We start from the raw sequence: 26,323 nt of genomic DNA on the forward strand, positions 1-26,323 counted from the left end.
ATGAGATATGAACAAATCAACTCAATAGATCACTACCAACAACATACTACAAGGATAAACCAATGGTAGCCCCTTACAAGCTACGGTAACCTAAGTCCTCTTGCAGTATCAAAACTTTTTGCTTCTCCTAAGGGAAAAAGAAGATTGCTTCCGCTACTCCATATGAAACAACACACCACTCACGTACATCTAGCTTGAAGCTAAACACCCGATTGGATGAAGAAAGAAATATCCCGTCCGGATTTGTCGGCCAAGGTTTGATGACACAGATGGACTCTGCACCTTCCTGCGGCCTGAAAACGTGCGATGCGCCATCCTGTGTATTGTCTGTTCAATTCCTGGATAGCCGATCGCCGCGGCAGGTGCACTTCTCCTTCTCTTCCTTGAGATCCTGCACGTGCAAAAGGGGAACTCAATGTCGCGCCTGTGTGTGTGCGCGCGCGCGTGTGTTGTGATCAAGAGGTTCCCAGGTAATGAGCTTGAGATCATTTCTCAGAACGTGTAATTAACGATGCTGAAACCACGCATGGAAGTGTAGTTAGTCCGATTCACTGCTCCACTAGCCGGGAGAAATGCATGTGGTATTGCAATTCAGAGTTGCAAACTAAAGTAGCACAAAGCTGCCACATTTTTCTGACCGCAAATTTACGAAAATTACATACCTCCAGCTGGCTCTGCAGTCCCCTGATGTGCTCAACTGCTAAATCCAGCATGTCTGCGGTACTCGTTTGCTGTCACATTTTTTAAAAGAACAAAAAGAGAAGATTAAGTTGCATGCCAGTAAACCTATAGATTGTCCGTTCGAAAAGACAAGATAACGACTACGCAGTGTATGCATATACAAAGAGATTATATGGACGGCATGGATAATGTTTATAATTAATCACCTTGTCCATGTTAGGCACAAGGGCCTGCAACTTCCTGAGCTTCTCGCTAATCCTTGTTCTTCGCTCCTACCACAGCATTGGTCACATGCTTGAAGATCAATCTTAAATAATCTCCAAAAACATAAAGGATATATATACCAATGCTAGATGCAGAAGATCATCTTTAAAGACGACGATGTGATTATATATTTAGATCAACTACATACTCCGACCGTTATCAAGGATTTGCTTGAACAGTGCATGCATGCAAACTTCTTATGAAGGCCAATACATGCCATCATTCGTATCAAGAAGATGATGTTGGGATTGGGAGTATATCATGTATAATACCCGCTCTGCGATGCTCCTTGGGTGTGTGGCACATCCACGCTTGGCTCGTACTCTGAATGGCACCTGGTCTTGCTGCATCTGCAGGTGTTTATCTACGCCCAACGTCTCCTTCATCACACCAAACTGAATGCACAGATCCATAACATAAAATCATGCTGCTATTACATACACGGTTAATTTCCTAGTGGCTGACTACCTGTAGATCAGTATACCATCATATATAACAGACGAAAAAAAAACTTAGCATGTTGTAAGTGAGTTAGTTCTAGAAAAAAGTCGCAAGAAGCACTACAGGGCTCACGTATTAAACAAACTAGGAGGATTCGAAACGCATGCAATTAGTGATATCATAATATATGCAATGTGGCTTCACAAGTTCACATGCTCTTTAATTAATAAGAACATATCTATTCAGTTGTTTTTAAGAAAATCGACATGTAGAGTGTATTGAAAAAATCACATAACCAGCAATGACAATGGTAAATAAATCTATTTATGAAATAGATATTAAGTACCTGCAATTCATAATTACTAAGGGTGGCGATGATATCATCATTGTTGTGTATTCCTGCTTTGCTTGTCGGATTGGAGAATGCAATAGAATTTGAATCCTCCCATGATCCAATTGTGAAGCCACCGGAGAAGGAGCGGACCACATTGTTGGTGGTGATGTTTTCTTCAGGGTGGCCAATACCATGCATATTTTCAGTGAGGTCGTCCGGGATCCCATCCTCAGAGATTTGAGGGAGCGTACCTTGCCTAGCTAAGTTCATGGGGGACTTCATCTTCTTGTTATAACTACTCATCGCATGGTGAACCTCACCACCTCCTCCAATTCCTACTCTTGCACTTGGAAAACCTACTTCCACAGATAAAACACATAAGATGTTTGCAATTGCCGAATAATGTGGTCAGAATTGAAACTGAATGATGTAGCTAAGTTTTATACACATCTTCTAATAAGTCAAGTAGTGAAGTAACACAAATAATGCTTCTCTCCCCAAAAGTTAATTCACAAATTGAAAGCATGATTTAATTGAAACCAACCACTATTTCACTACTATAAAAATTGATTTGTAGAAAACACAACTGATTTAATCGAGGTTTATGAAGAATAGAAGCACGTTGCTAATGATGAAAAGAAAAAACACAATACTGCTGAAGTAACTGATAAGATGTGTTATTACTTCAGGTATTGAAAATGAAATTTTGGTGAATACACGAATCTGAGCATGAAAAACTTTTCTGTATAAAAAATAAGGGCGTGTTCGGATCATTTGGATGAGGAGACTCCAGGACTTCTTACCCTAATGGTTTAGTCCAAACAAGAGACCTACGGTGTCATGCCAGAAGTTTGCAGTACGGTATCTACAGTTTTAACTATTGACATAAAAAATAGCACAGCTACAAAAATGTAGAAATCAATTACATAACATATCACATATGAACTTTATTAATTGTGAAGTTATTACTTTGGTAAAATATATGAACATTACGCTTTCAACCGTCCGCAACCTAAACTATACCATACTTACTGGCAACTCACCATTCAAGAAAAGTCATAATATATACTCCATATAGCTGTAAGGTGTAGCTTTGTTAATTTAATTTCCTATTCTTAACTCAGTTAAAACCTCTTCAATAAGTTGATCAGATTTCATTAAAAAAATTGCTCTTGTTTGTTACTAAATTCAGCTGTAAGTTAAAACTAGTCTATATCGTCGGTCATTACATGTGATACACATGATGACAAAGTTTAATTTACAGCTCCGATTTAGGAGCTTAATTGAATAGTTGCGATTTTTTTTCTGCTGTGCAGACGTCATCACGGAGAGGTCAGCTGAATCTGGACACATGTGACAACAACGTAGGTCCCGCATGCCAAAGTCAGTGGGGCCCAGCCATTTATATTCAGTCAAGTGGGAATTAATTGGCTAGCTACACTCGATCGATCAGCAAGTTGGTTTAGTTTGTTGGGTCTTGGACAGTTGGACGACTCAGAATCGTGGACTGAAAGCCGTTTGGGCCATGCGATATGCATCCATGTGTAGTACACTAGTACGCATGTACTGCATTGAGTACGTTCTAACGAGGGGTTAAGACTATTATTATAGTCATTACCGGGCAGAATTGCTTTCTTCACCATTGATTTGGAGCCACTGATTTTGTGATACTTCACTCTGCCTCCTCTTGGAAGGAAAAGTGATAAACCTCTCTATGTATCAGTTATTAGCCAACATGTTGGGTCCAAAATTTTAACATGTAAGATAAGAATTGAACAAATATATGAAAAGATAGCGGTTTTCTGAATTAACTAGAAACAAGCCAGAAATCTAGTGTTGGCCTGGTATGGTTCTATTGACTTCTGCAATGTAGGTTCATAAATTTGGATGACAAATTTAAAGTGGGGCTCTACGCGCAGCCAAAATATACTAATTAATCAACTGTACATTAGCCTACTGGACAAAACTAAGTGGTTACTTGTTAGATTATTCAACAATATTTTACTATTATTTGCAAGGTCGCAATATCGAATAATATCTTGAAAATATGGTAGGTGAATTCGACTGTAACATTTGCCTAACCAAAGATCTTGAGAGTAAGTCCTTGCTCCAATATACTAAACACACACACACACACACACACACACACACACACACACACACACACACACACACACAACCATTTTATATCTAGTGAAGAACAGACAATACAGGTAGTATGGTTCCGATACGGATATGTATATAAGTAACATGTCAATTTAGACAAAGTGAAGCACAAAGGCTTGAATATCCGGGTGAAAGTAGCAAATAAAGCAAACATGGATAATGCGGTCAAATAGGTAAGGCAAAGCAAATCTGATAAAGAAATACCTATGAGAGGGCTATTACGTCCATAATCCCATGAGCCCACGTTTCTCTATGCAAGAGGCCCTACCATGAAAACCATGGTAACTATGCAGCCCCTAGTTACTCCCCCTCGCCGGTTTCAGGTTTAGCTACAGCCAAACCAATATGACTGTTTTTGGGAACCTTCCTCTCTAAGACTGTCTTTTATTTTTGTATTTGCTCCTGCTTTTTTAATATATGAGGCAATCCTCTGCTTCCTTTAAAAAAAAACCCAATATGACACCTCCATTAACCAAAAAGAAGAACAAGGTTCGGATATGTTGGGTGAAATCAGCAGATTTCCAAATCAAATTTGGCTCACTAGTGCATGAACTAGCCAATATGTAGGCGCAATGAGAAAGAAAAGGAGCTACAAAGTTTCAGATGAACCGCTAGTTACCTTTGCAGACTCAATTTCATCCGTATTAGACAGACGACTAACATGCCTAGTATCATGCGAAATATGGAGCTAAATATGTTGAGTGGGTTCAATGAGAATTTAGAGTAAGATACATAATTAAGGTATATATTGCCTCTAGATTTTATTTTGAAAAAGAAAAGCAATAAAGCATGCATGCCCTGACCTTAGCAAAAGCCTGATGTAAAAAAGCATGCCTGCTGCCTGCCTGTATATGGTAAAACAAAAATTACCATATCAGGCAAGGACGATCTTCTGTCCACCAAGGAACGCCAGGCATAACACCAGTCTTTTTTGGTTTTGCCTACTGGAAATGCTGCTGCCCTCCGAAGAGGACAGTTGCAATGCTGCTGCCCTCCAAAGTGGACAGTTGCAGTGCTGCTGCGTCTTCAAGAAAGCACAGCACAAGAAATGGCAGCCAGATCAAATATTTGCCGAAACACATGCCGCGTGTAGGACAAGAATGAAGGCAGCATCGGCTGCAAATGTTTTGGAGAACTACATTGCTCAGATGCTCAGGTTTCGTACGTGTTTCATATACCTCTGCAGAGCCAGAAACATTCCTCGGAGCACTCGAATGGAGATCTCATGTTTCAGAAAGAAGAAAAGACGAAACAATGAAAATATTGATGTTGATTAATTGCACCCAAAGAAAGAAAATGCGTTTTCTAAGGGAATACCAAAAGCAACTTCCAGAGGAATTTCGAAATGCCAATGACTTGGGGAGAGATGATTCAGTAGAGCAGAACTCTTAAAAAATCATGTGAAAGTAAGGACAGCTTGCGATTGGAGACAGACAAGAGAGGCAAACAGTAGTAGCATTGCTCCTTACCGTTATCCACGACGGGGCTCGAGAAGAACCCCGGCGGCGAGCTGCTTTGCCGCGGCAGCGACCCCGACGAACCCCCGCCGTCCTTCCCGGCCTCCACGCCGAACTGATGGTAATGATGCATCCCGTGCGCGTGCCCCAGCGAGATCTCTGCGCCGTACTGGTGCTGCTGCTGCCCCAGCGCGCGCTCCGCAGACGACGACGACGACGGCTCCCCACCCGCTGCAGGCGCCGGGAAGAACGCCCTCACGGCCCCAGCCGCCGCCTCCGAGGGATCAACGACGAACGGGAACTGCTGGCCCTGCGCCGAGCCGCCATAGCGCGAGCGGCCCCGCTGTGGCGGCGGGTCCATGTGTGCCGCGCAGTCCCGCCACCACGCACGGCGCGGTTGGTACCAGAACTTCTCCGGGCGTCGCTCGTGATCCGGTGGTTTTCTCGCGTGCCGCCAGGTGGGCGCAGCGAGAGCGAATCAACAACACCCAACCAACCAACACGAACTGAGCGGGGGAGCGAGGAGCGACGTCGCGTTGCGGGGTGGGGAAATATAGGAGGCGCGTCTCGGGCTCTCGGGGACCGGGGCGTGTGGTGCGGCGGGAACCTGCAGCGATGGGGGTGTCCTCGCCTCGCGGCGCCCTTACTGTAAGCGACAAGTGGGCGCGTGGGGAGGCGGGAAAGGTGTCTGCTTGCGAGGCACCGCAGGGTCGATGACGGGCGGGCCCCGCGCGCGCATTTGGAAACCCACGGCCAAAGCCGAGGACCGCGGCGGTAAACGGAGGCGAGAAGCGGCCGGTCGGGCCACTGGCCTCGCGGACACATGCAACGCAAGTTCATTCGGTTTGCGATCTGCCCACTCTTCGGGCTGCAACTTGCTGTTCGTTGGTGTCTTCGATCTCCCAGCGATTAGCAGCAACTTGTTGTAGGTGGTCTCATTGTCCTAGCGATTAGAAGCAACTTGTTGCGTTCGTTTTTCACGTGATCGATAGTGCCAGGGTTACTGGCCGGCGGCTGGGTTGACTGTCGGACGTGCGTGCGCAACGGGCCAATTCTTTTGAACGTTTTTAAGCGATTTTAACTAAGTTGGAATATATCTCGATTTACTTATGATAAGAGATTAATATTAGTATTTATTTAATTTAATGGTTTTTGGTTTTGCATTAGTTTTGATGTGATTTAAATTGATTTGAGATTTTATTTGAGTATATTGATTATGGACTAATTGGAATTGAAGTTGAAGATATGTGTTCACTTATCTTATAGTGTACAAATGATGGATATAACTTAGCGATCGATGGCGGGATGATCAAGGCCAAACAGAGTGCTTGATGCCAAATAATTCACAAGGCTGGACGGAGTCAAAAGTGATCCTAACTGAACATGTGGAGGGCAAGCAAAATATAGAAAACAGATAGAGACAACGTGTTGATAAAGTCAAGCGAATCGGATACCGGTGTAAGTGACAAGGTGGTCCGAGAAATCGGGAGCTGGAGAGACTTGCTGGCGATCAGAATCGTAATATGGAGTACACGTGCCAAAATCAGAGCGTTTGCTTAAGGTGTAAGCAAGTGGAGAGTCATGCTTTAAAAAACATGCTAGGGTTTCACATTTTGATCACAAAACCGTGAGAGGACTATAGGAGTACGTGGCACCATCACGAAGCTTGCATCGAGACGAAACAAAGTCGTGAAGGTGCCGCGGCCGTCCGATGAATCGAGAAGAAAATGGACCAAAATACTCTTATGGTAGGTAAGAGTGTACTATAAGAGATGGGTATTTGGAAAAAAGCTAGAAACTTAGGGGCTAAGTTTCTTAGGTTTATAAATAGATAGGTAGGGCTATGAGAGAAGATGAACCAGCCATTTTAAGTTCCTTGTGTCATCCATATGAGAGCCTTGTGCTAGGGTTTCAGAGGAGAGGAAGAAAAATCTATGTGCTTAGCCTATGTATTATGATGAACTCTTTAGCAAGTTGAAGTCCACTGAGATAGCCAAGACAGCTCAAATTCATCTTGGAAACCACCTATCTCAGAACATAGCGTTAGTTTTTGGATCAAATGGTGGCAATCAGGATAGAGCTAGCTTTTGTTGTGCTAACACCTCACCGAGTGGTTTTGCTTTGTCTTCCTTGGTTTCTATCACAGAGGAGCGGGTGGATGCACTGAATGATAAGGATCTTGCTCTCATCGTGAAGATGTTAACCGGCTTCTATAACAACAGGAGAGATCGGAAGAGAGGGGGGCTCCCGTGCTTGTTTTGAGTGTGGTGATACCACTTACTTTAAGGAGAACTGCCCAAAGCTCAAGAAGAGAGAGGACAACGATCACGACTACAACAAGTATAAGAAGAAGAACAAGAAGCCATTCTTCAAGAAGAACCACGATAATATGGCCAAGAAGACGTCAAGGTGGCTTTTAAGGCGTTCGTGGCAGCTCTTAGCGACATTGACACCTCATCAAACGAGGAGGAGAGCTCAGAGAAGGAGGAACCACAAGTGAAGAACAAGAAAAAGGGTAAGGATTTCACCAGCCTCTGCTTCATAGTGAACGACAACAACGACAGCGCCCCTAAGCTTGATCCTTTTGAGATATTACCTTCCTACGATCAACTTTCCATCAAAGTCGATACCTTAAATTATGCTTTTGTTAACTAGGATAGGTTACTTAAAAAAGCTATTCATGAGTTGAAGAAGCTTATGCTTAAGTATGAGTCTGTTTCTTCTGAGCTTGAGTTGCTTAGGTTTATGAACAAGGTTGAGGATGAGGATTGTGAGAGTTGCTTGGTTGCCATGAGTGAGCTTATCGAGCTTCAAACTATGCATGCTCAAGTTGTCAGTCGGCTTGAGATTATCGAAAAGAAGCTCATTGAGGAGGAGTCTAGACTTACTCTCTTAGACGCTTTGAAGAATTGCTCTTTGCTTTCAATGGATGCTGAAATAAAAGACAAGCGTATAAAGGAGCTAGAGTCTAGATTGGATAGTGTTGAGAGTTCTACAGATATATAGTCTAAGTGTCCCACCTGCATGATCCTTGAGGAGCTCAGTTGGGTTAGAAGACAAGTTAAAAAGCTCATGGCTAAAAATGAGTACCTCCTTTCTCCTGTGGAGAAGTGTTGAGAAGACAAGGGTAAAATAAATTTGATCTTGGCCAAGACCAAGATATGTGCTGATAAGGTTAGGTTAGTTTTGAGTTTGGGATTTGAGAAAGTTGTTTACAATAGTTCTAGCAAGACTGTATTCATCCCACTCACTACTCTAGAGTCGGAGAAAGCCAAGATCAATGTCTCATAATTCATGCCAGAAAAGAATAAGTCTACACCTCAACCGTCCAAATAATATTCTAATTAATCACCAGGAGGATCATTATTCATAATCACAACCTCGATGATTAACCATAATATCATCCCGGTAGTCCCAGCACGTGTTTTGTGCTCAAGATCGAAACGCATACCTTTCTAACATGTACGTCACAACAAAGCTTAAGAAATAGCAAGTAATTAACATTATATTACAAGTTCTTAAGCATGCAATAAGTTATCAAAATTTACAGCAAAAGAGAGCTAGTAGGAGACTAAAACTTGCTCAACTCCTAACCAGCAGAAGAACTAAGCAGCGGAAGACTAAAAGCTATACAACAAAAGGGGGATGGAGCTATATGCGCTTAGGCTCCATCACAAAAGCACGACTACCCAGAGTATGATGCACTACTCTTACCCACCACCTGCATCGGCGGGCACGAAGTAGCCAAACACCGCATCTCCCTCAGCAACAGGAGTACCTGAAAGTGCAGGCATGAATACAAAGGTACTCGCAAGACTTAAATCATATAGAGCATATATGCATAGCTCGACTCCAATGATTATGCATTGATCATTAGCAAGGATGAACCACAGGTTAAGTAAAACATATGCACTAAGCATCCTAGACATATGTGTGAGCGACTGAAACTTTACCAAAACATATGAAAACTATCCTGCATCTAACAACTGAACAAGTGTAACTGTAACAACATGTATATCAATAAGTAACAAGTGCCCACATCACCATCTCCCACATATCAAATCATAAACCAAAATCATACACGAAACTCTACGACCGGGTGCAAATGAAACAATAGCATGCTCATGACCGAGAGCGCGGCAGTTCGAACTATTTATACACCCTGCAGGGGATACTTCTCGACCCACACGGAACGAGAACCATACGGCTTGTGCCATCCACTAAAGTGCACACTAGGGGGGTACTCGTGACAACCTTTCCCAACCAGCCCCAACCGTGTGGGGGCATGCATCGCTCGGCACGGCGATACTAGAACTACTCCCGGAGCAAACTAGTACCGCTTGCAAGCCCGTCCGCTCACACCATCGATGTCCACGCCCACAAAGCCACAGTTGCGAAGGTATTCAGCTCGTCTTACCATTAGATCGGCATGTGGTGAGTAAGGTAAGTGCTAAAGCCAACTACCCCGACGATCGGCCTTAAACGATGCAAGCGGTCTACGGTGTTCGGTTTTCCTCTACCGGCCTACCCAGGGGAACTCCACATCCGGGCAGGACAAAACACTATTCTAGCACTGCCCACACCTCGTCTCATTCTCACCACTCATACAACCATCTCAACCTCAACAAGTGTATGTAACCATAAGAAGGTCATATGCTCGCGAACAACGGAATACGCCGTTGTTTAACTTCTACTGAATGACCTAAGCATGGCTAAGCATATAAGTCGATCTCATACCTAGACATTGACAACCTCTCCAGGCTACAAGGAAAGTAAATACACAAGTATTCACGGAAGAAGAATGCAGTCGGCATAGGTTCTACCTATTGGTACCCGACACTGACTCACTAAACATGCATATATACATAAGCATATTTCATCAATTTTAGACTTATCCAATTACACAAGATGGATCAATATGCTTAGTTGCTTGTCTTGCTGACCTGGATCAGAAAGGTGGGGTGCCTCCGGATCGCCCTCGCTCGTCGGGATCGTCGGATCGGCGTTCTCCAAAAAGAATAACACGTGCAATACCATGAGTATGGATGAAATGCAACAATGCATGCCATAAGATGCGTAAAATATATTAAAAGTGCAAACATGCGAGCTAGAACAAAATTGAGACTCAAACCAATTTGAAAAGTTGACGAACATATGCAGAATCTATCCGCAAAATTATGCGAAACATCCGAACATTGCGCAACTCAGGGATTCTCCGGACTATCCGGAGATTTCTCCGAACCTTCCGCATTTATGCGGACCTTCTAGATATTTTTCCAGACACTCCGTACATTGACAGGAAATATGTTTTCGACGATTCGTTGATCGATTCAACTTGAACACTAGACACACTCTACCTAAATATGGTCATACACTATATAAGGGGTTTAGATTCAATTAATTACGAAATGTTAAAAATTGAAACCATTTCAATGACTCTTTAAACCTCAGCGCGTATTTTATTAACCAACGGAATTCAAACACTCATCTCATAGCTCATACTATTTTTAATGTGTAGAGTATGTTAATACAAGGCTAAGAAAAGAGGTTTCATAATTTTAGGACAAGGCAACAACTAACCGTGACCTAAAGAAGCCGAAACACATTTAATTAACTCACTAATTCTCAAAAATATTTTCTGGAGTTCCAACATTTTTAACACGTAGTTCACACTCATATGAAGCTAACGCAACTGGTCTCATGTCGTTTGGAGTACGGATGAATTAATTATGAAATTTACAGGCCTCAACGTGCCTGATGAATAGTAAGTGTGGACCCTCCGCACTTTTATGCGGAACCTCTGCACTTTTGCAGTCTATCCGCACTTTTTTACGGAGGTTTCGGACTGCGGAACCTCCGAACAATTTTTCGGAGATTTCGGACTTTTCAGAACTGCTCCTATTTGAGTAGAAACTTTGCCAAATCAATTTGCGATTTTTTCTACTCCAAAGGGGGATATGTTTGGAAGAGTTTAGAGAGTCTATAACTTAACTAACCACCTAGCAACTCAATTTATAAATCAAATCTCATCTAAATTCCTATTTTGGTCCAAAACCTCAAAAACTCATGAACTTTGCTAAAACTCGAAATCGACCAACCAAATCATGAATTCTTGTCATGGGAAGCTTAAGAGACTTACTCAAGATGCTTGTAGAGTTGGGTGACCGCCGGGAAGTGGAGTAGGTTTTGAGATTGTTCACATAACTTCCTAGTGCATTCAAAGTAATTCGTAGTGATAATGACACCGAGTTCAAAAGCTATCTCTTTTATGCTTTCTGTTTTGAGCATGTTATTGAGCATCAATTTTCTGCCCCTACTCATTTCTTGTTAAAATGGCGTGATTGAGAGGAAGAATCGCACTTTGGCGCAGATGTCTAGGACGATACTCGATTAGCATAGGACTCCCAGGAAGTTTTGGGCTGAGACCATTAGCACGGCGTGCTACATCTCCCATCGAATTTTCTTGCGCTCGATCTTGAATTTGACTTCTTATGAGTTGTGTTTTTAGAGGAAGCCGAAGGTTTCACATTTGAGAGTTTTTAGGTGTCGGTGTTTCATCCTAAAGCATAACAATCTTGACAAGTTTGAGTCGCGCTCTTCCGATGGTATTTTTTAGGGTATTCTCTTCGTGATCATTCTTACATGGTTTTAATTTTGACATTAGCACCATCATAGAGTCATATGATGTGACAATTGATGAATTAACCCCTTGTGCTAGCCCTGTCGTTGAGTGTGCAGGTGACCAGAAGATGAGCGAAAGCATCTTTGTAGATGGCGATCTTCCAGCTTTCAGGGATGACGAAGATGATCCATTACTTCCTACTACCACACTTGCTCCCGAGCTGGTTCCTGTCTCTTTTACACAGGCAGATGGTCCTACAGCCTCTACTTCCGCTTCAACTGCTTTCGAGCCTGCATCAGCAGTGTTCGAGGGGGAGATCATCTCGCAGCTCGTAGCTTCTCAACACATTCAACGGCGACACCCTCGATAGATGATGATCGACGACATCAATGAAAGAGACACATTCAACTGCTCATTATGCTCATTTCACTGATTCTGTATTTGTTGCTTTCTTTAAGCCCTATGATGTTGGACCTACTTTATCTGATTCGAGTTGGGTCAATGTTATGCATGAAGAGCTAAAAAACTTTGAGAGAAACCAAGTTTGGGTCCTTGTATAACCACCCCCAAATATTCATACCATAGGTTGGTGGGTTTTCAAAAACAAACAGGGGGAGAATGTGTCTGTAGTAAGAAATAAGGGTAAACTGGTACCTCAGGGTTTCACTCAGGTAGAAGAGATAGACTTTAGAGAGACCTTATACCAGTAGCTAGGCTAGAAACCATTAGGATTCTCCTTGCATTTACGGCATCCCGAGGTTTCAAGTTGTATCAAATGAATATCAAGAGTGCTTTCCTAAATGGTTTCATAGAGGAAGAGATCTATATCAAGCAACTTCCAGGCTTTGAGCATCCTAAATACTCTTATAGAGTATACAAGTTTCAGAAAGTTTTGTATACGTTTAAGTAGACACATAAGGCTTAGTATGATAGGCTTAAGTCTTTCTTGCTATGGCACGAGTATGTGATGGGGTTAGCTGATAAAACTTTGTTCACTCTCATGCATGACAATGATTTCTTACTTCAGATTTACATGAATGATATCATTTTTTAAGGCTCTTCTCATGCACTTGTGGCTAAGTTTGCAGAAACTATGAATAAAGAGTTCGAGATGTTAGTGATGGGTGAGCTCAACTTCTTCTTTAGACTTCAAATCAAGCAGTGAAAGCAAGACACATTCATCCACCAGGCGAAGTACACCAAGGATCTGGTGAAGAAGTTCGACATGAGCGATGAAAAGCCATTGGCGACATTGGTGGCTACCTCGATCGTACTTGATCCGGATCAAGATGACGAGGAGGTAGACCAGTGGCAGTATAGGAGTATGATCGGCTCCTTCCTGTACCTAACGGCGACAATACCCGACATCTACTTCCTCGTATGCTTGTGTGCTCGCTTCCACTTCACCGAGGACGTCTCACCGCTAAGCGGTAAAACGCATTCTAAGATATCTTAAGCATACTCTCAAGTATGATCTTTAGTTTTCTGCATCCTCTTTAATTTCTCTTCGTGGCTCTTCAAATACAGATTTTGCTAGTTATGGAATTGACAGGAAGAGTATCTATGGTATTTGTCATTTTTTAGGTACTTATCTTATGTGTTAGTCTTCTCACAAGCAATCTAACATTGCGCAGTCTACTGCTGAAGCTGAATATGTAGCTACTGCTAGTTGTTGCTCACCGATTTTGTGGATGGCTGCTAGTTTGAGAGATTTTGGGTTAGATTTTGTGTGACAACGTTAGTGCCATGAGCTTAGCCAATAACCCAGTTCAATACTCCAGAGCTAAACACATAGATATGACATTCCACTTTCTAAGAGACCATGATAAAAAGGGAGACATTAAGTTGAGATACATAGATACCCAACATCAATTAGCCGATATCTTTACTAAACATCTAGATGCAATAAGGTTTGTCTTTCTGAGGGAAGAGCTGGTGTGTGTATCCATATAGCATTATGGGGGGTTGCCTTTGTACATACTGTATCTAATTTTTATTGCATTTGTATTGCATAGTATTTTGTAAGATAATCATGTTATCAAGCTTCACTTATATGTTATTTCCATTTTTTACTAGTTGTGAATTTGTGCTGAGTGTAATGATGTATAATAATTTGTGCAAGTTTTAGCTCTTATTCAAACATGATATAAAATCTGTTGAGCAAGTTTATCTTTTCTAAGAATGAATTTAAATGTGAACATAATCTCTTGTCACCTTTGAGTATTTATTTTAGCTTTATCAGTGCTTAAATTATGGTTAGTTCTGTGAAAAACTTGTGCTTGGCAGCTTTGTTCATTTCAATGGATTGGAGGTCTTTGACCTTTATCTATGTAAATATTTAGCCCATGATTAACTCTTGTAAGAGCATGTGCTCTTTTATGCTACAAAGGCATAGCTTATTTTGGCTCAAAAATGAATGATAAAGTTTTGAGCTAAAATTGAATCTAATACGGTGCCTTAAGGCTTCATGTGGTTTGCCAAAGAAGTAAACTTATGGTTGTTTAAAGCTCACTTGAGGATAGTTACATGATCAAATGAGAAAGTTATCTTGTGTTTTTTAATATGCTAAGAATGTTCTTTTTTATATTGTCAAACTAAGGCTTTGATTGATATATAGGTGTTTGTATAGCTCGTTGGGTTGAACTTAGTTGCCTAGTTGAACTTGATATCGCACTAGTTTCTCTAATCTTTGCATTGATTATAAAGTTGTAGATGCTTTTACGGTGATATATTTTGGATAATTTGAACAATATTATCAAAACTTGCTTCACTCTCAGTGCTTGTGGTATGATATCACTTTGAGACTTTGTGTGCCTTTGAGTTATATTGTTTATTTCTTATAGTTCTTTGATATCTCCAGTCCTTGCAAGTGCTTTGTGATCTATATATAAAGCTTGATAGACTTGCAAGTGCTATATGTGAAGCTTGTCATGTATCCTTGATGTTTGTATTATCAAAGGGGAGAAAATATGCATAAATATTCAACAAAGAGGGAGATAATTGCATTTATCTATAAATGAAAGGGAAAAAATAAAAAATATACAATCATCAAGGAGGAGTATGTGTTTTTAAGTCTTTAAGTTTTTCTTGCTTTTTTGATGTTTTTTACTCGTCTTTGCCTTTCTTAGGGTTTTGCAACCTTTATTATGTCAAGCGACATATTTTGCTCTTTTTCGAGTTTTTATCACTTGGATGAGTTTATCTTATTTTAATTTCGTCAAACCAAAATCTTTGTGCTTTGAGGGTTATCAATGCACTCATAAAGGGGTAAATTGAGAAACCAACTTGAAATATACCTTGAGTTACTTGTGATGAGTGATTGATATTGGTATTTATTTATTTCGATGATCTTCGACTTTGCATGAGCTTTGATGTGATTTGAGATTTCATTTGAGTATATTGATTATGGACTAACTGGAATTAGAGTTGAAAATATGTGTTTCGTTTGTCTTACAGTGTGCAGGTGATGGATGTAACTTAGCGGTCAATAGCAGGATGATCAGGGGAAAGCGGAGTGTTTAGTGTTAGACGATTAAGGAGGCTGGGTGGAGTCAAGGGTGATCCTAGCTGAACACGTGGAGGTCAAGCAAAGCATGAAAGACGGATAAAAATGGCGTGTTGACAAAGTCAAGCGAATGAGATGTCGATGTAGGTGACATGGGGGCCTGAGGGATTGAGAGTAGGAGGGACTTGACGGCGATCAGGATCACAAGATAGAGTACACGCGTTGACATCGAAGCGCTTGATTAAGATATAAGCAAGTGATGAGTCATGCTTTTAGAAATATGCTAGAGTTTCATAGTTTGATCTCAAAACCGTGAGAGGATTGTAGTAGTATGTTACACTATCACAAAGCTTGTGTCAAAGCGAAGTTAAGTCGTGAAGGCGCATCGGCCGTCCGATGAATCGGGAAGAAACTGAACCAAAATACTCCTGATGGTAAGTGAGAGTGTACTATAAGAGATATGTATTTTGGAGAAAAACTATAAAAAATAGGAATCAAATTTTTCAGCCTTATAAATAGAGATGTAGGGCTATGGGGAGATGAAAAAACCATTTTGAATTCCTTGTGCTATCCATATGAGAGCTTTGTGCTATAGTTTTAGAGAAAATGAAGAGAATTGATTAGTCTATATGTTAGGTGAGAGCTTTGTGAGAAATTTTTTTATAATCTACTTAAAATAAAGCTAACTTTTGCTACAATAAAATTTATTTTTCTTCATATTATTATGCTCACATACTTCTAGTTTCCCTCTATTGATTCCCTAGTAATTTTGCAAGTTTTTTATTTCTGAATTTGTTTTTATTTCTATTTTAACTGAAATTTCAGCATCTTGTGGGGTCATTTTTCTGATTGCTAGAGGTATAAAATTCGCATACTCACGTTTATATGATAAAGTCTTAAATTCCTTTGACTCAAGATAATCAACTTAGAGAGTTCTGTTGCTTCATATTCATCTTTTTTTTTCTTTGCAGGTTATGATATTTTGAGTAATAAGGTATATGGATTGATCTTAAATGAAACAAATAATTCATATATTATCCGTAGAGTTGTATTGCATTGATTTTCTCTAGTTAAAACTTCTTTTTATTTTTGTTTATACTTAAATTTTGATGTATGTTAAGTGATCATAATAGAAAAAAATCATTATTTTTTTTAAAAAAAATATTGGGACTATTCAGCCTCCGATCGTTAATATCGTTACTATAGATTTCGATCTTTCCAGTAGACGTAGGGCTCCACCGGTGTTTCCATCACTTGCAGACATGAAAAAGACCGGAATTGACGAGACGTACGCACCATTGGATTGGTGCGCATAACGTCGGCAAGCCTCTCTTTATCGAGAGCAAGTTGCTTTTATCTGGATATGCATCAGCCGACCGGCGGGAGGAGCAGCCTGCTCGCTAAAAACAGCGGACCCAGTAGCCAGTAGTGCCCAGGCACGAGCGCACAACGAAACCGCAAACTGAGCGGCACGAAACCGGGATTCAGCCGGACGGACGGCGGCGGTGTGCGACTAGACGTGCCACTGCCATTTAAGCAAACAAGTTGAGGGCGAAACGCTCCTCTTGTGTCTCAATGCATCCCCCTGAAAGATGCCGCAGCAAGCAAATGGCCCAAGTTGGCCGATACTTTTAGAGTCTGTTTGCTTCCTGGGATATTCGGATGGGATATGGCTATTTAATTTCTTATGGTAATTGGCTGGAGAATAGTTTAAATGATATGGTTAATTGGGGAGAATATATTTTATGCTGGATGAGTTTATTAGTAAATAAATCTTGAACGAAGATATCTATACTTTAGATGAGTTTTATTTCTGTTGATATGATATATTTTGATAGATTAAAGTAAATATACTTTTTTATTACATTTTAAATGATATTATCTTTTAAATTGTTTATCTAATTTATGATCTAATTATATTATTATATTTATTGTAATTAAATTAATAAAATAAGATATCGTATTATTATATTTTTAATAAAAAATAAATATATGATAAGAAAGTCTCACAAAATTTTGGCTAACCTTATCCAAATTCGATTCATCCAACTAAACAAGAAATTGGATTGTCATATCCATACTTTAAAAAAAATTAGGTCATCATATCTAACAAAATATAAATAATTATATTCCATCTAACTTTATTCTCCATCCAAACGTATTCTTAGTGTCTGTTTGCTTGAGATTTTATTTTTGACTTTTTTGAAAAGCTATATTTCTGCCATTGCTGAAAAACTACTTTTATATTTTAGCTTTTGTTTTTATAATATTTTTTTAGCTTCTCAGCTTGTTCTGTCTTCTTAAAAACCATTTTTTAATAAATTTATTTTTTTTAGACTTTTAACTCTAGTCTTTTTATAGAAGCACTTTTGTTTTTATAATATTTTTTTAGCTTCTCATCTTGTTCTGTCTTCTTAAAAACCATTTTTTAATAAACTTATTTGTTTAGATTTTTAACTCTAGTCTTTTTATAGAAGCAGAAGCAAAAACATATTGAAACAAATAGAGCCTTACTCCCCTTGGGTACTACGGAAACCTTGCAATAAACAAACCAGCCAAACAAGTGAGGAGGGTGCCTGCCCCATCCCCCATCCATGGCGACACGCTGAGGATATGATGACGGCTGTTGTGCTTGGGGAAGGCATATGTTTCTCGACGGGTCAGGTAGGGTAGGGTATAGTGTCAGGTACAGTATTTTAATAATGTACATTTCATAACTATATGTGAGTGAAATATGCTAGCATTCAAGATACTGAGTAAAGTCAAGCTTACAAGCATTCAAGACTGAGAAATTAGCAATGAGAGAGTTAAAAACTGATGCTCATTGTGGTCACCCCGTGCAAACCCTTTCCCTTTATAGGTTGTACCATTTTATTAGTAAGAAAACACAACCTGTAAAATAAAAAATATATCATTTATGTAAATTTTGTATCTTTTCTGATTATATTGGTCTTGAAAGAAATGAAAAGGACAACATGCCACATGATCACAATCATTAAGTACAATAAATAAAATTTGTCATTTATTTGCAAATTATGGTTTAAGCACCGTGAAAAACAAATTAGTAATGACATCTTTGAAAAATTGAAGGTAAGAATAATATTTTTTAAAAATTTAGTATACATATGTACACGCTTGTCCCCACTCGGTTCCACCCCTAGTTGGGTAGGCCATGCATCTCAAGCATATCCGATTGGCGAAACCCAAATCAATTTAGCCCCACTACAACATAATAGGTCATCTGCATTACACACATCAGTGTTGGTTAGACACAAACCGATACTGATGAAGTATCAGTATCGACTCGTAACATTCTGAGCTCGATCAATGATTGAATTGGGTTGAACTAACACTGACACTCACTATCAATGCATGTTCTAGTTACTGATCGGTATTGATACTTCAGTGTCAGTTCGTTAGTAGGGTCGGCAGTAGACTCTTTGAGCCGGATCTGAAATTTTACGGAGGTAAAATGAATAAGTCTTGAGTCCGTATACAAGCACAAGCTAAGTCTTATCTTGTCACCCCTCACTTGATGGAGCTCTCGCCTTCTCTCTCTCTCCCTCCTCTCTCTCTCTCTCTCTCTCTCTCTCTCTCTCTCTCTCTCTCTCTCTCTCTCTCTCTCTTGATAGAGCCAGCCTTCTCATGTCGATCCATCGACGCTAATGAGGCGTGAGGTCGGTCAACACGTTGGGGACTCCATCGACGTTGTCAAGGTTGCAGATCCACATCGCCTAGGTCCAGCGGATGAAGGGCAGAGGGAGGCAGTGGGGACCTGCTCCTCGACAAGCTCGTCAAGCCTCGTTCACGCGTCAAGGACCAAGCGGGATCCAAGGCGGCTGACAGCCTTCTCCTCTTCTGCCAACTGACAGTCGGTGAGCCTTGTTGTCCCTTGTGATAATGTAGGTTTGATTTGTGCTTCTTGCTAGAATGGAGCACGATAATAATATGGATGTCTCATGCCAAACTACTCTGTTCCATTTTTTTAGATAAATTCTTCGGTTGATGGGTTTTGTACTACAATGGATGGATGCATGGATGGATTTCAGTGTATCAATTTATGACTTCTCGGTTGCTTTATTTTTCTTTTTAATTTAGTTCAGTTCTAGAACTTAAACTATGAACTGAACCTCCTGTATTCAGTTAAAGTTCCTTTCTTGTTAGACATGTTGACTTCAAACTTATTGTACCTCTCTATATTGAACTGTGAATATGAAATTCGGTTCAGTTCAATTGTTAACCAAACCTCTTTGTATTTTAGACATGTGGTACTTAACTGAATCTCCTGTATCCAATTCATTTCTTGAACTAGAGCCATGAGCAAGCTACTGAAACTAGAACTTCAGTTAAGTTTTCTACATAAGCTAAAATCATTTTTATTTCTAAAATTTGAGCTTTTTTTCCTGTAATATATATCAATATCGATTGGTAATAAGAATCGGCACTGATAGCGCTAGTATTAGTGTAGATTCTCTGTTTGAAATTGATACCGATATTGATTATTAGTGTCGAATAATCAGTGCCGATTAAAACCGTCACTGATGAGATTTTTGAGTCGGCACTGATAAACTATTCTGTAGTAGTGGCCCAAAATGCTTGCCCACCGTTGATCATTTTGAAGGTTTTCATTCCCTCCGGTCCCCTCGCCGCCGTCGGAAAGGGTCGTGGCTGTGGCGGGGCTCTTCTCCGCTCCTCTACGATGAACAACAACTTTGTAAGAAGGTGATTGACACTATTTGGATCAGGCGATGATTGTCCGAGGTAGGGATGAAAACCTTGATCTTGCCTTCGATGTCTGATTGCATAAGATGACGACGTTGACTTGAGTGGCGTTTCTTTCTAGAAGGCGTCACCCTGAAGCTCTGGTACTTGCTTTTCAGGGTGAAAAGCCCCTAATATGATCTTTACTTGTTGGATCTAGCTGCGACGATGTGAGTCGTGTCCCTACTCGAAGAAAAATGTTGCTTTGGAGACTTCACCCTTGAATACCTCTTTGCTGCACAATTGTTGTTCTCGTATGGACGAGCTCCTGCTGGCCGGGATAGCGTGTTTTTTAGATGTTGGCAATAGCTTGACAATTTGTTTATCAGCTCAAGATTGCTTCAGTATTTGATGGCAGTGTAATTGCTGCGTGCATCCTCTTAAGCTCAGAGGCCGGGAGCTATACTTCCGGTATAAAAACAAGCACGTCCCGACGAGTTTGAGTACTTTGACCTCATGCAAGGAGCTCATACTATGGAGATAATTACGACGACGACGTTTAATGACTGGATGCAGAAGCTATAGCTAGCACTTGTCAAACGGACAAGTTGTCACGCAATAGTCTTGTGTCGCATCAAAAGATACCAACACCAATGTTGTCTGGCCCCTCTACATCGACACACTGCAATAATTATGGAGCGAGACCTGAGTAATCATCATCGTATCATGGACACGACAGCTTCTTGCTTGCAAGTTTCATGTCCAGAGAGAACATTTCCTGGCGTCCTCTCGATCATCCTAGGATGTGAGGTCGATCGATCGATGCCGTAATCATGGTCGGCTAAAAGATGCTATCCTTGAACCTTAATCTACGCAAACACAAAAGCCTTGAACTGTTCGCAGACGCAGAGGGCGGCTGGCCTTTGAAAACGAAAAAGGAGCAGGCAGAGCAGCTTTCGCCTAGATCAGAGACCGACATGCATGTAGATCAAGCAAACAAAAGCACAGATACCTAAATAACACATGGATTCATCTTTTTTTTCTTAAAAAAAAGATGCGTATCATATGAAAGGCGATCGGAAAGAGAGAGCGACGAAGAGCGACACCAGCCTTTTTCTTTTTCTCGTTTTGCTCTTATAACATGTACAATGAGATGTTTATAGAATGTATTTAGTTAAAAAAATTAAAATTTTATTTTATTTCTCAACTACATTGGTACAGGTGCTAAGACGGAGTACAAATATACTTATTTAAACACCACTACTTATATTAGTGTTAAAAAAGTAGTTAATCATATTGAAGCATCAGACGTCTTTATTTACATTGAAAATTATAGTTTTTTATATAAATACTTAACCCTCTTTCTTTAACCACCTAGCCATATATACTTAACATTGCTCCGGTCCTTATTTGGTTGATGTTCCGATTTGTACGACTGTATGCATGTGAAAATATAGACACATAGTCTGTTTAGCCGCGCGTCTTACTTTATGGTGTCCCGAATGTACAGGCATCGCAAGTCGCTTCATCTTTCTCCAGGTAAATTTATTTTATGAAAATCTTCCTTTGTATTAGTCTTTACCGGCCCGTGATTGAATTGTTGTCATCGCCCAACATCCGTATGCCATGATGAAAATATGAATTCAGTTCTCCAAAAAGAGAAAGAAAGAAAATGAGTTCAGTTGATCTGTGCCTGTCCAATTTCCCGTGCAACGTCCCTCAAACGGTCTACGATTTTTCTTTTTTTCGTTCGTGAGGGGACGGTCCACAACGATTTTTTTGACGCCTCTCAACTAGATATAGGTGGTTCATATACGTACACATCTTAATTATACACATGTATATCATAACTCACCTGACACACATCTAAATCTACAACTATATATAACTAGAAGACCGTATTCCTAATAAGATCAACGAAAATATCTAAGACTTTACAGACGATGAACACATTTTAATCCCATTATAACATCATACACGAGAGGGCAACCAGGCGAGACTACCAACCGTGGGCGAGTAGAATAAAGAGGGCTTCCACGTAATTGACTGGGCCGAGATTAAGTGGGCTTAGATCCCAGACCGGGTTATTGCCGGACGGCCCACCTGATTTTCTCGGAGTCTCAGACTCGCCTGAAAATTCCTTCTCGCTTTCCCTTTTCAGTTCAACATGATTCTAGAATTGTCGTGAATTGGGATTTGGGAGATGAACCTCTAGTATCTTCTGGAGTTCGGTTAGCTAGACTAGCATATGAACCCGTGCGCACGAAGGACACCTTTTTGGCAGAATGACATGTTCTTTTTATTATTTGCACAGTAAGCCTTGGAGATGTTCTTCCGTAATCAAACACCAATGCTTCTGGAACCTGGTAAAAAAATGCAAAAGTTTTTTAGATGATGTGCACGGATATACAAGAGCGTGCATCTTCCGTAATAGGTTTAGAGATGAAGAAATCTAATGTTCGGGCAAAAAAATGCCTTACGTATGTTCGTGAATGCATTGTACGATGCATGAATGCCTTGCGTAGAAAATGAAACAACATTGGTGCGATGTGTTGGATACTTGGATCTGCCCGGACAGAACAAGCAGCACGACGAACATGTATAAGTTAAGGAAAGTCAATGTTAGAAAGAGCAGAGATGAAAGACGATGACTCACCGTCCACGGGCTGCGCAGAACAGGGACGATTCCAACGCCTGCAGCGCAGATTTTGACATTTTAGTATGTACTTAAAAATACGTGGTGATCATTTCTCAACCAATACGTATTCTACCTCCTCCTCACTAATTTGCATAGGACATGAATCCTTTAGCCGCTCGGGCCAACTGCATCCACCTGGCTACTACCATCACGGCTCCAGGCCAACCCACACCCGCGCTCGGCTCCACGCACGACCCGTCTGGTCTTCCCTCTGAACCACCTGCGCAACACACCTACCAGACCGGTCCACTTGCTGTGTGCGAGGCTGCTCCTAAGCCCACACGAATATGTTGCTATAGCTCACCATGCTCCTATGCTGCATCATCATGCGAGGGAGCCATGCATGCAACAACCACCATCTACTTTTAATTTTACTACTACTTAACAATCGATTATAATATCTCATAGAAATTTTTGACTCCTATTATAACACATGGATAATTTGTTTTTACTCTTCACCACTGAATACAGCTGTAGTATCTGAATATAAACACGCGTACTCACCCCCCACACACGAACCCACACCACACACACCTAACACACGTATATGCTAACCCTACAACTACACGCAGCTTGAATAAAGCGTCCATCCGAAGATCATCAGGACCCAACGAGAATCCCGTAGACGACGAGCACGTCGTAATCCTTTCTGTAGCACCACACCGGAGAAGCTGGAGAAACCGAAATAAATCGGAGCCCCCGTACGTCACCCAGGCTTCGAGCCCGGATGAGTTTGGCTCACACCCGAGCCTTTACCGGCACGGTCGCAACACATGGACAATTAACTAGTTGGTAAATAAATCCTCATGTCTTTTTTTTTGCCCTTGTCACTCGCCCCGCCAAATGCCTAGAGGCAAGGCAAACAATCCCCCAATGACTTCCCCTTGAGCAACCCCTAACACTAGCAAAAAGCAACCCCTAACACTAGCAAAATAAGCACACACGACGTTGGTTCGTCCGAGACAGAATAAAGCCTATCGAGAAGCAAATCTTTCTATCACATCAAAAGCTAGTTGCATATAATTTTTGGGGCAAATTGAACAACCTGATAGGTAATATTGGCAACACATGAATAAACTAGTAGAAAAAAACAGAGAAAATAAGGTGAAAAATCAAATGTGCATTTTTTTAATCTATTTTCTTCTCTGTTCATACTTCGACCCCCTCTGTTCATCTATGAAAACATGCAATTTAATTATAAAAGTTAAATGCATAAGCAAAATACATCAATGTGTAAAGCAAATCAACCAAAGGTTATTTCAACTGAAAACCAAAAGCAGATTCATTCGAGAAGTCAAACAAGGCAAATTATTTGAGGAAGCAATTTGAAGCACTTAGCTAAGCAAATTAGGATAACTGTAACAAGATAAAAAAGCAATTTTCGACACTTGAATAGGCAAATCGGTAATTAGAGTCAGCCTCCACGGCCAATACGCAAGGGTGCGGTCCAGGTCGAGGTGCTCCTTCAACGCACGCTTGCCCGGTTGCCCCCATGAGCTCGGCAGTGCGGGAGCTCCTTGGCGCGCGCCACCCCTGTGCTCCTCGCGGTTGCGGCGGCAGCCACAGGCACCTCGGGGATGTCATTGATTACCCGTATAAATCATATATAGAGTTGATATGAAGTATAATAAATATAGTCATATTTATTAAAAAGAAGAATCTTTATTTAGTTGTATCTGTCTGAATAGTTTAAGCTAAATTTCTGTTTGATTGACTGAATATGATGTCACATGAGTGGATGTAAAAGTTGAGATTGTAATTTGTTATTTATATGAAATTGATTTTGTGGTATTGACATATGAGTCCGTATGTATGAGCGGATGCAACAGCCTGCATCCGTCGGGCCAGACTGCGGAGGTCAGGTTAGGTTGCAGGTATATATTTACCTTTACCGGGTCAAGGTCAGACGAGATCAGTACATAATGGCAACCAAACATACTTCTTTTTAAGATTATACGTACCCATCAAATCAGGTTGCTCTTATATGGGCAATCAATTAGACCCCTAGCGATATTCGTGACCATGACGACTTCCATGGACTATATCCCCTCCATGTCGTCGCAGGGAACCATGGAAGATGTAGTTGTGCATAGACTACCTTCATTGTTGAGAAGCATATTAGAGTTATTTCGAGAAGCAAATTAGGATAAGTGAATGTAACCCACCTATAAACATGATACACTTGGCTCCGTCACATCTTAGCTAGGATCTATTTGGTATAACTCCAGCTCTGCGATCCATACTAGATCTAGAGTTTATATGATAAAATAAAAATTAGATTGCTCAACTAAATATGCTCAATCCATCCATAGCTCTAAATCCAATATTCCTTAGAGCTAAGTTTGACTAGCTCTAAATTTTTTTATCTGAAGATGTATCAAACGGTATCTTAGTTTATGTTGTACTTGTCTTACTACTTTAGGTTAATTTTTTTATAATAACATAAGTGAGTAATTTACAAATATGTATTATGATACTTTGGATTAATTTTTTTTATAATGACATATTTAGGTAATTCAGAAACATGTTATATACAATGGTTATGGTTGTCAGTAATGATTAGAATCCACCAATTAATGGTCGGATGTTTTGTTTCTTATGAGAATTTCTAGAATTTCTTTTTTTAGTGTGTCTCATCTAAGAATTAACACATTCAATTATTAATAGTAAGACAAGATGTGTCTCATATGAGGATTAATGTGAAAACTCTGAAAAAACCCCAATTAACAATAAGATTCAGCTTTCAACCGCGCCTACCATGCGTGCTTGCTAGCGTCGGCGAGACAAGACAGACTTCTCACGTACCAACTCTTCGTCGGGAACAAAACCAACTCCGGCTACTGGCAGTCTCGTTGCAGAGGCTTCGTCCTTCTGCCGCGCAGCCCCTCATTTGTCAGCCACACCATGCTCGCGCAGCAAAAATAAGCCCCTCGTCACGTCATTCTGCCGCGGAAAGGCGGAAAGCGTGCACCGCGCGGCGCTTTGCACTTGGCCATGCATTGCATTGCATTGCACAGGAAGCAAACGCAGCATCCTACTGGCAGGATAACACGTGAACCTACGATGCTATTCTGCTCCGCCTAGGCAGCCCGCCAAGCAAAGAATCATCCCATTGGCACGCCCTGCGCCCACGCGCGTGCCCGGCGCCGGTACATAATTAGCTTCGGAGCTGCAGGCGCGTGCGCGAGATGGCAAGGCCGCCGCCGCCGAGCACGGCTCTCGTATCATCGTCCCCGCGCACGGGCGGCGCCGCATCCTCACGCGCGCCCTCCGCCACGCGGCCGCTGCTGCTCCGGCTCCGCGGCCAGCTTCGGCGCCGGTCCGTGGCGCTCGCGGCCGTGAACCTGGCCGCCGCGGCGGTCGGGGCCGCGGCCGAGGCGGTAGCGTCCGCCGTCCCGCGGGGGCGCTGCGGGACGAGGGAGAGGGCCGCGGTCGGGGCCGTGGCCGCGCTGGC

At 41.2% G+C, this 26,323-nt stretch overlaps 1 protein-coding gene across 3 annotated transcripts; it reads right to left on the reverse strand.

Moving 5' to 3' along the window:
• Positions 1–8: 8 nt before the first annotated feature.
• LOC133888627 (transcription factor bHLH80-like) lies at positions 9–6,170 on the reverse strand. Of its 3 annotated transcripts, none has more exons than XM_062328939.1 (6): positions 5,356–6,168; positions 1,733–2,076; positions 1,218–1,340; positions 888–953; positions 663–731; positions 9–514 (listed from the first exon to the last, which is right to left on the reverse strand). In XM_062328939.1, exons 1-6 carry the CDS (start codon positions 5,702–5,704, stop codon positions 506–508), a joined length of 960 nt encoding a protein of 319 aa, XP_062184923.1. In that variant the 5' UTR covers positions 5,705–6,168; the 3' UTR covers positions 9–505. The 3 variants fall into 3 exon arrangements, with proteins under 3 accessions (XP_062184923.1, XP_062184922.1, XP_062184921.1); XM_062328938.1 differs by having other exon boundaries at positions 9–391; positions 5,356–6,165; XM_062328937.1 differs by having other exon boundaries at positions 9–731; positions 5,356–6,170.
• Positions 6,171–26,323: the final 20,153 nt, after the last annotated feature.

Source organism: Phragmites australis, chromosome 13 (assembly GCF_958298935.1).
Source record: "Phragmites australis chromosome 13, lpPhrAust1.1, whole genome shotgun sequence".
Taxonomy (NCBI): Eukaryota; Viridiplantae; Streptophyta; class Magnoliopsida; order Poales; family Poaceae; genus Phragmites; species Phragmites australis.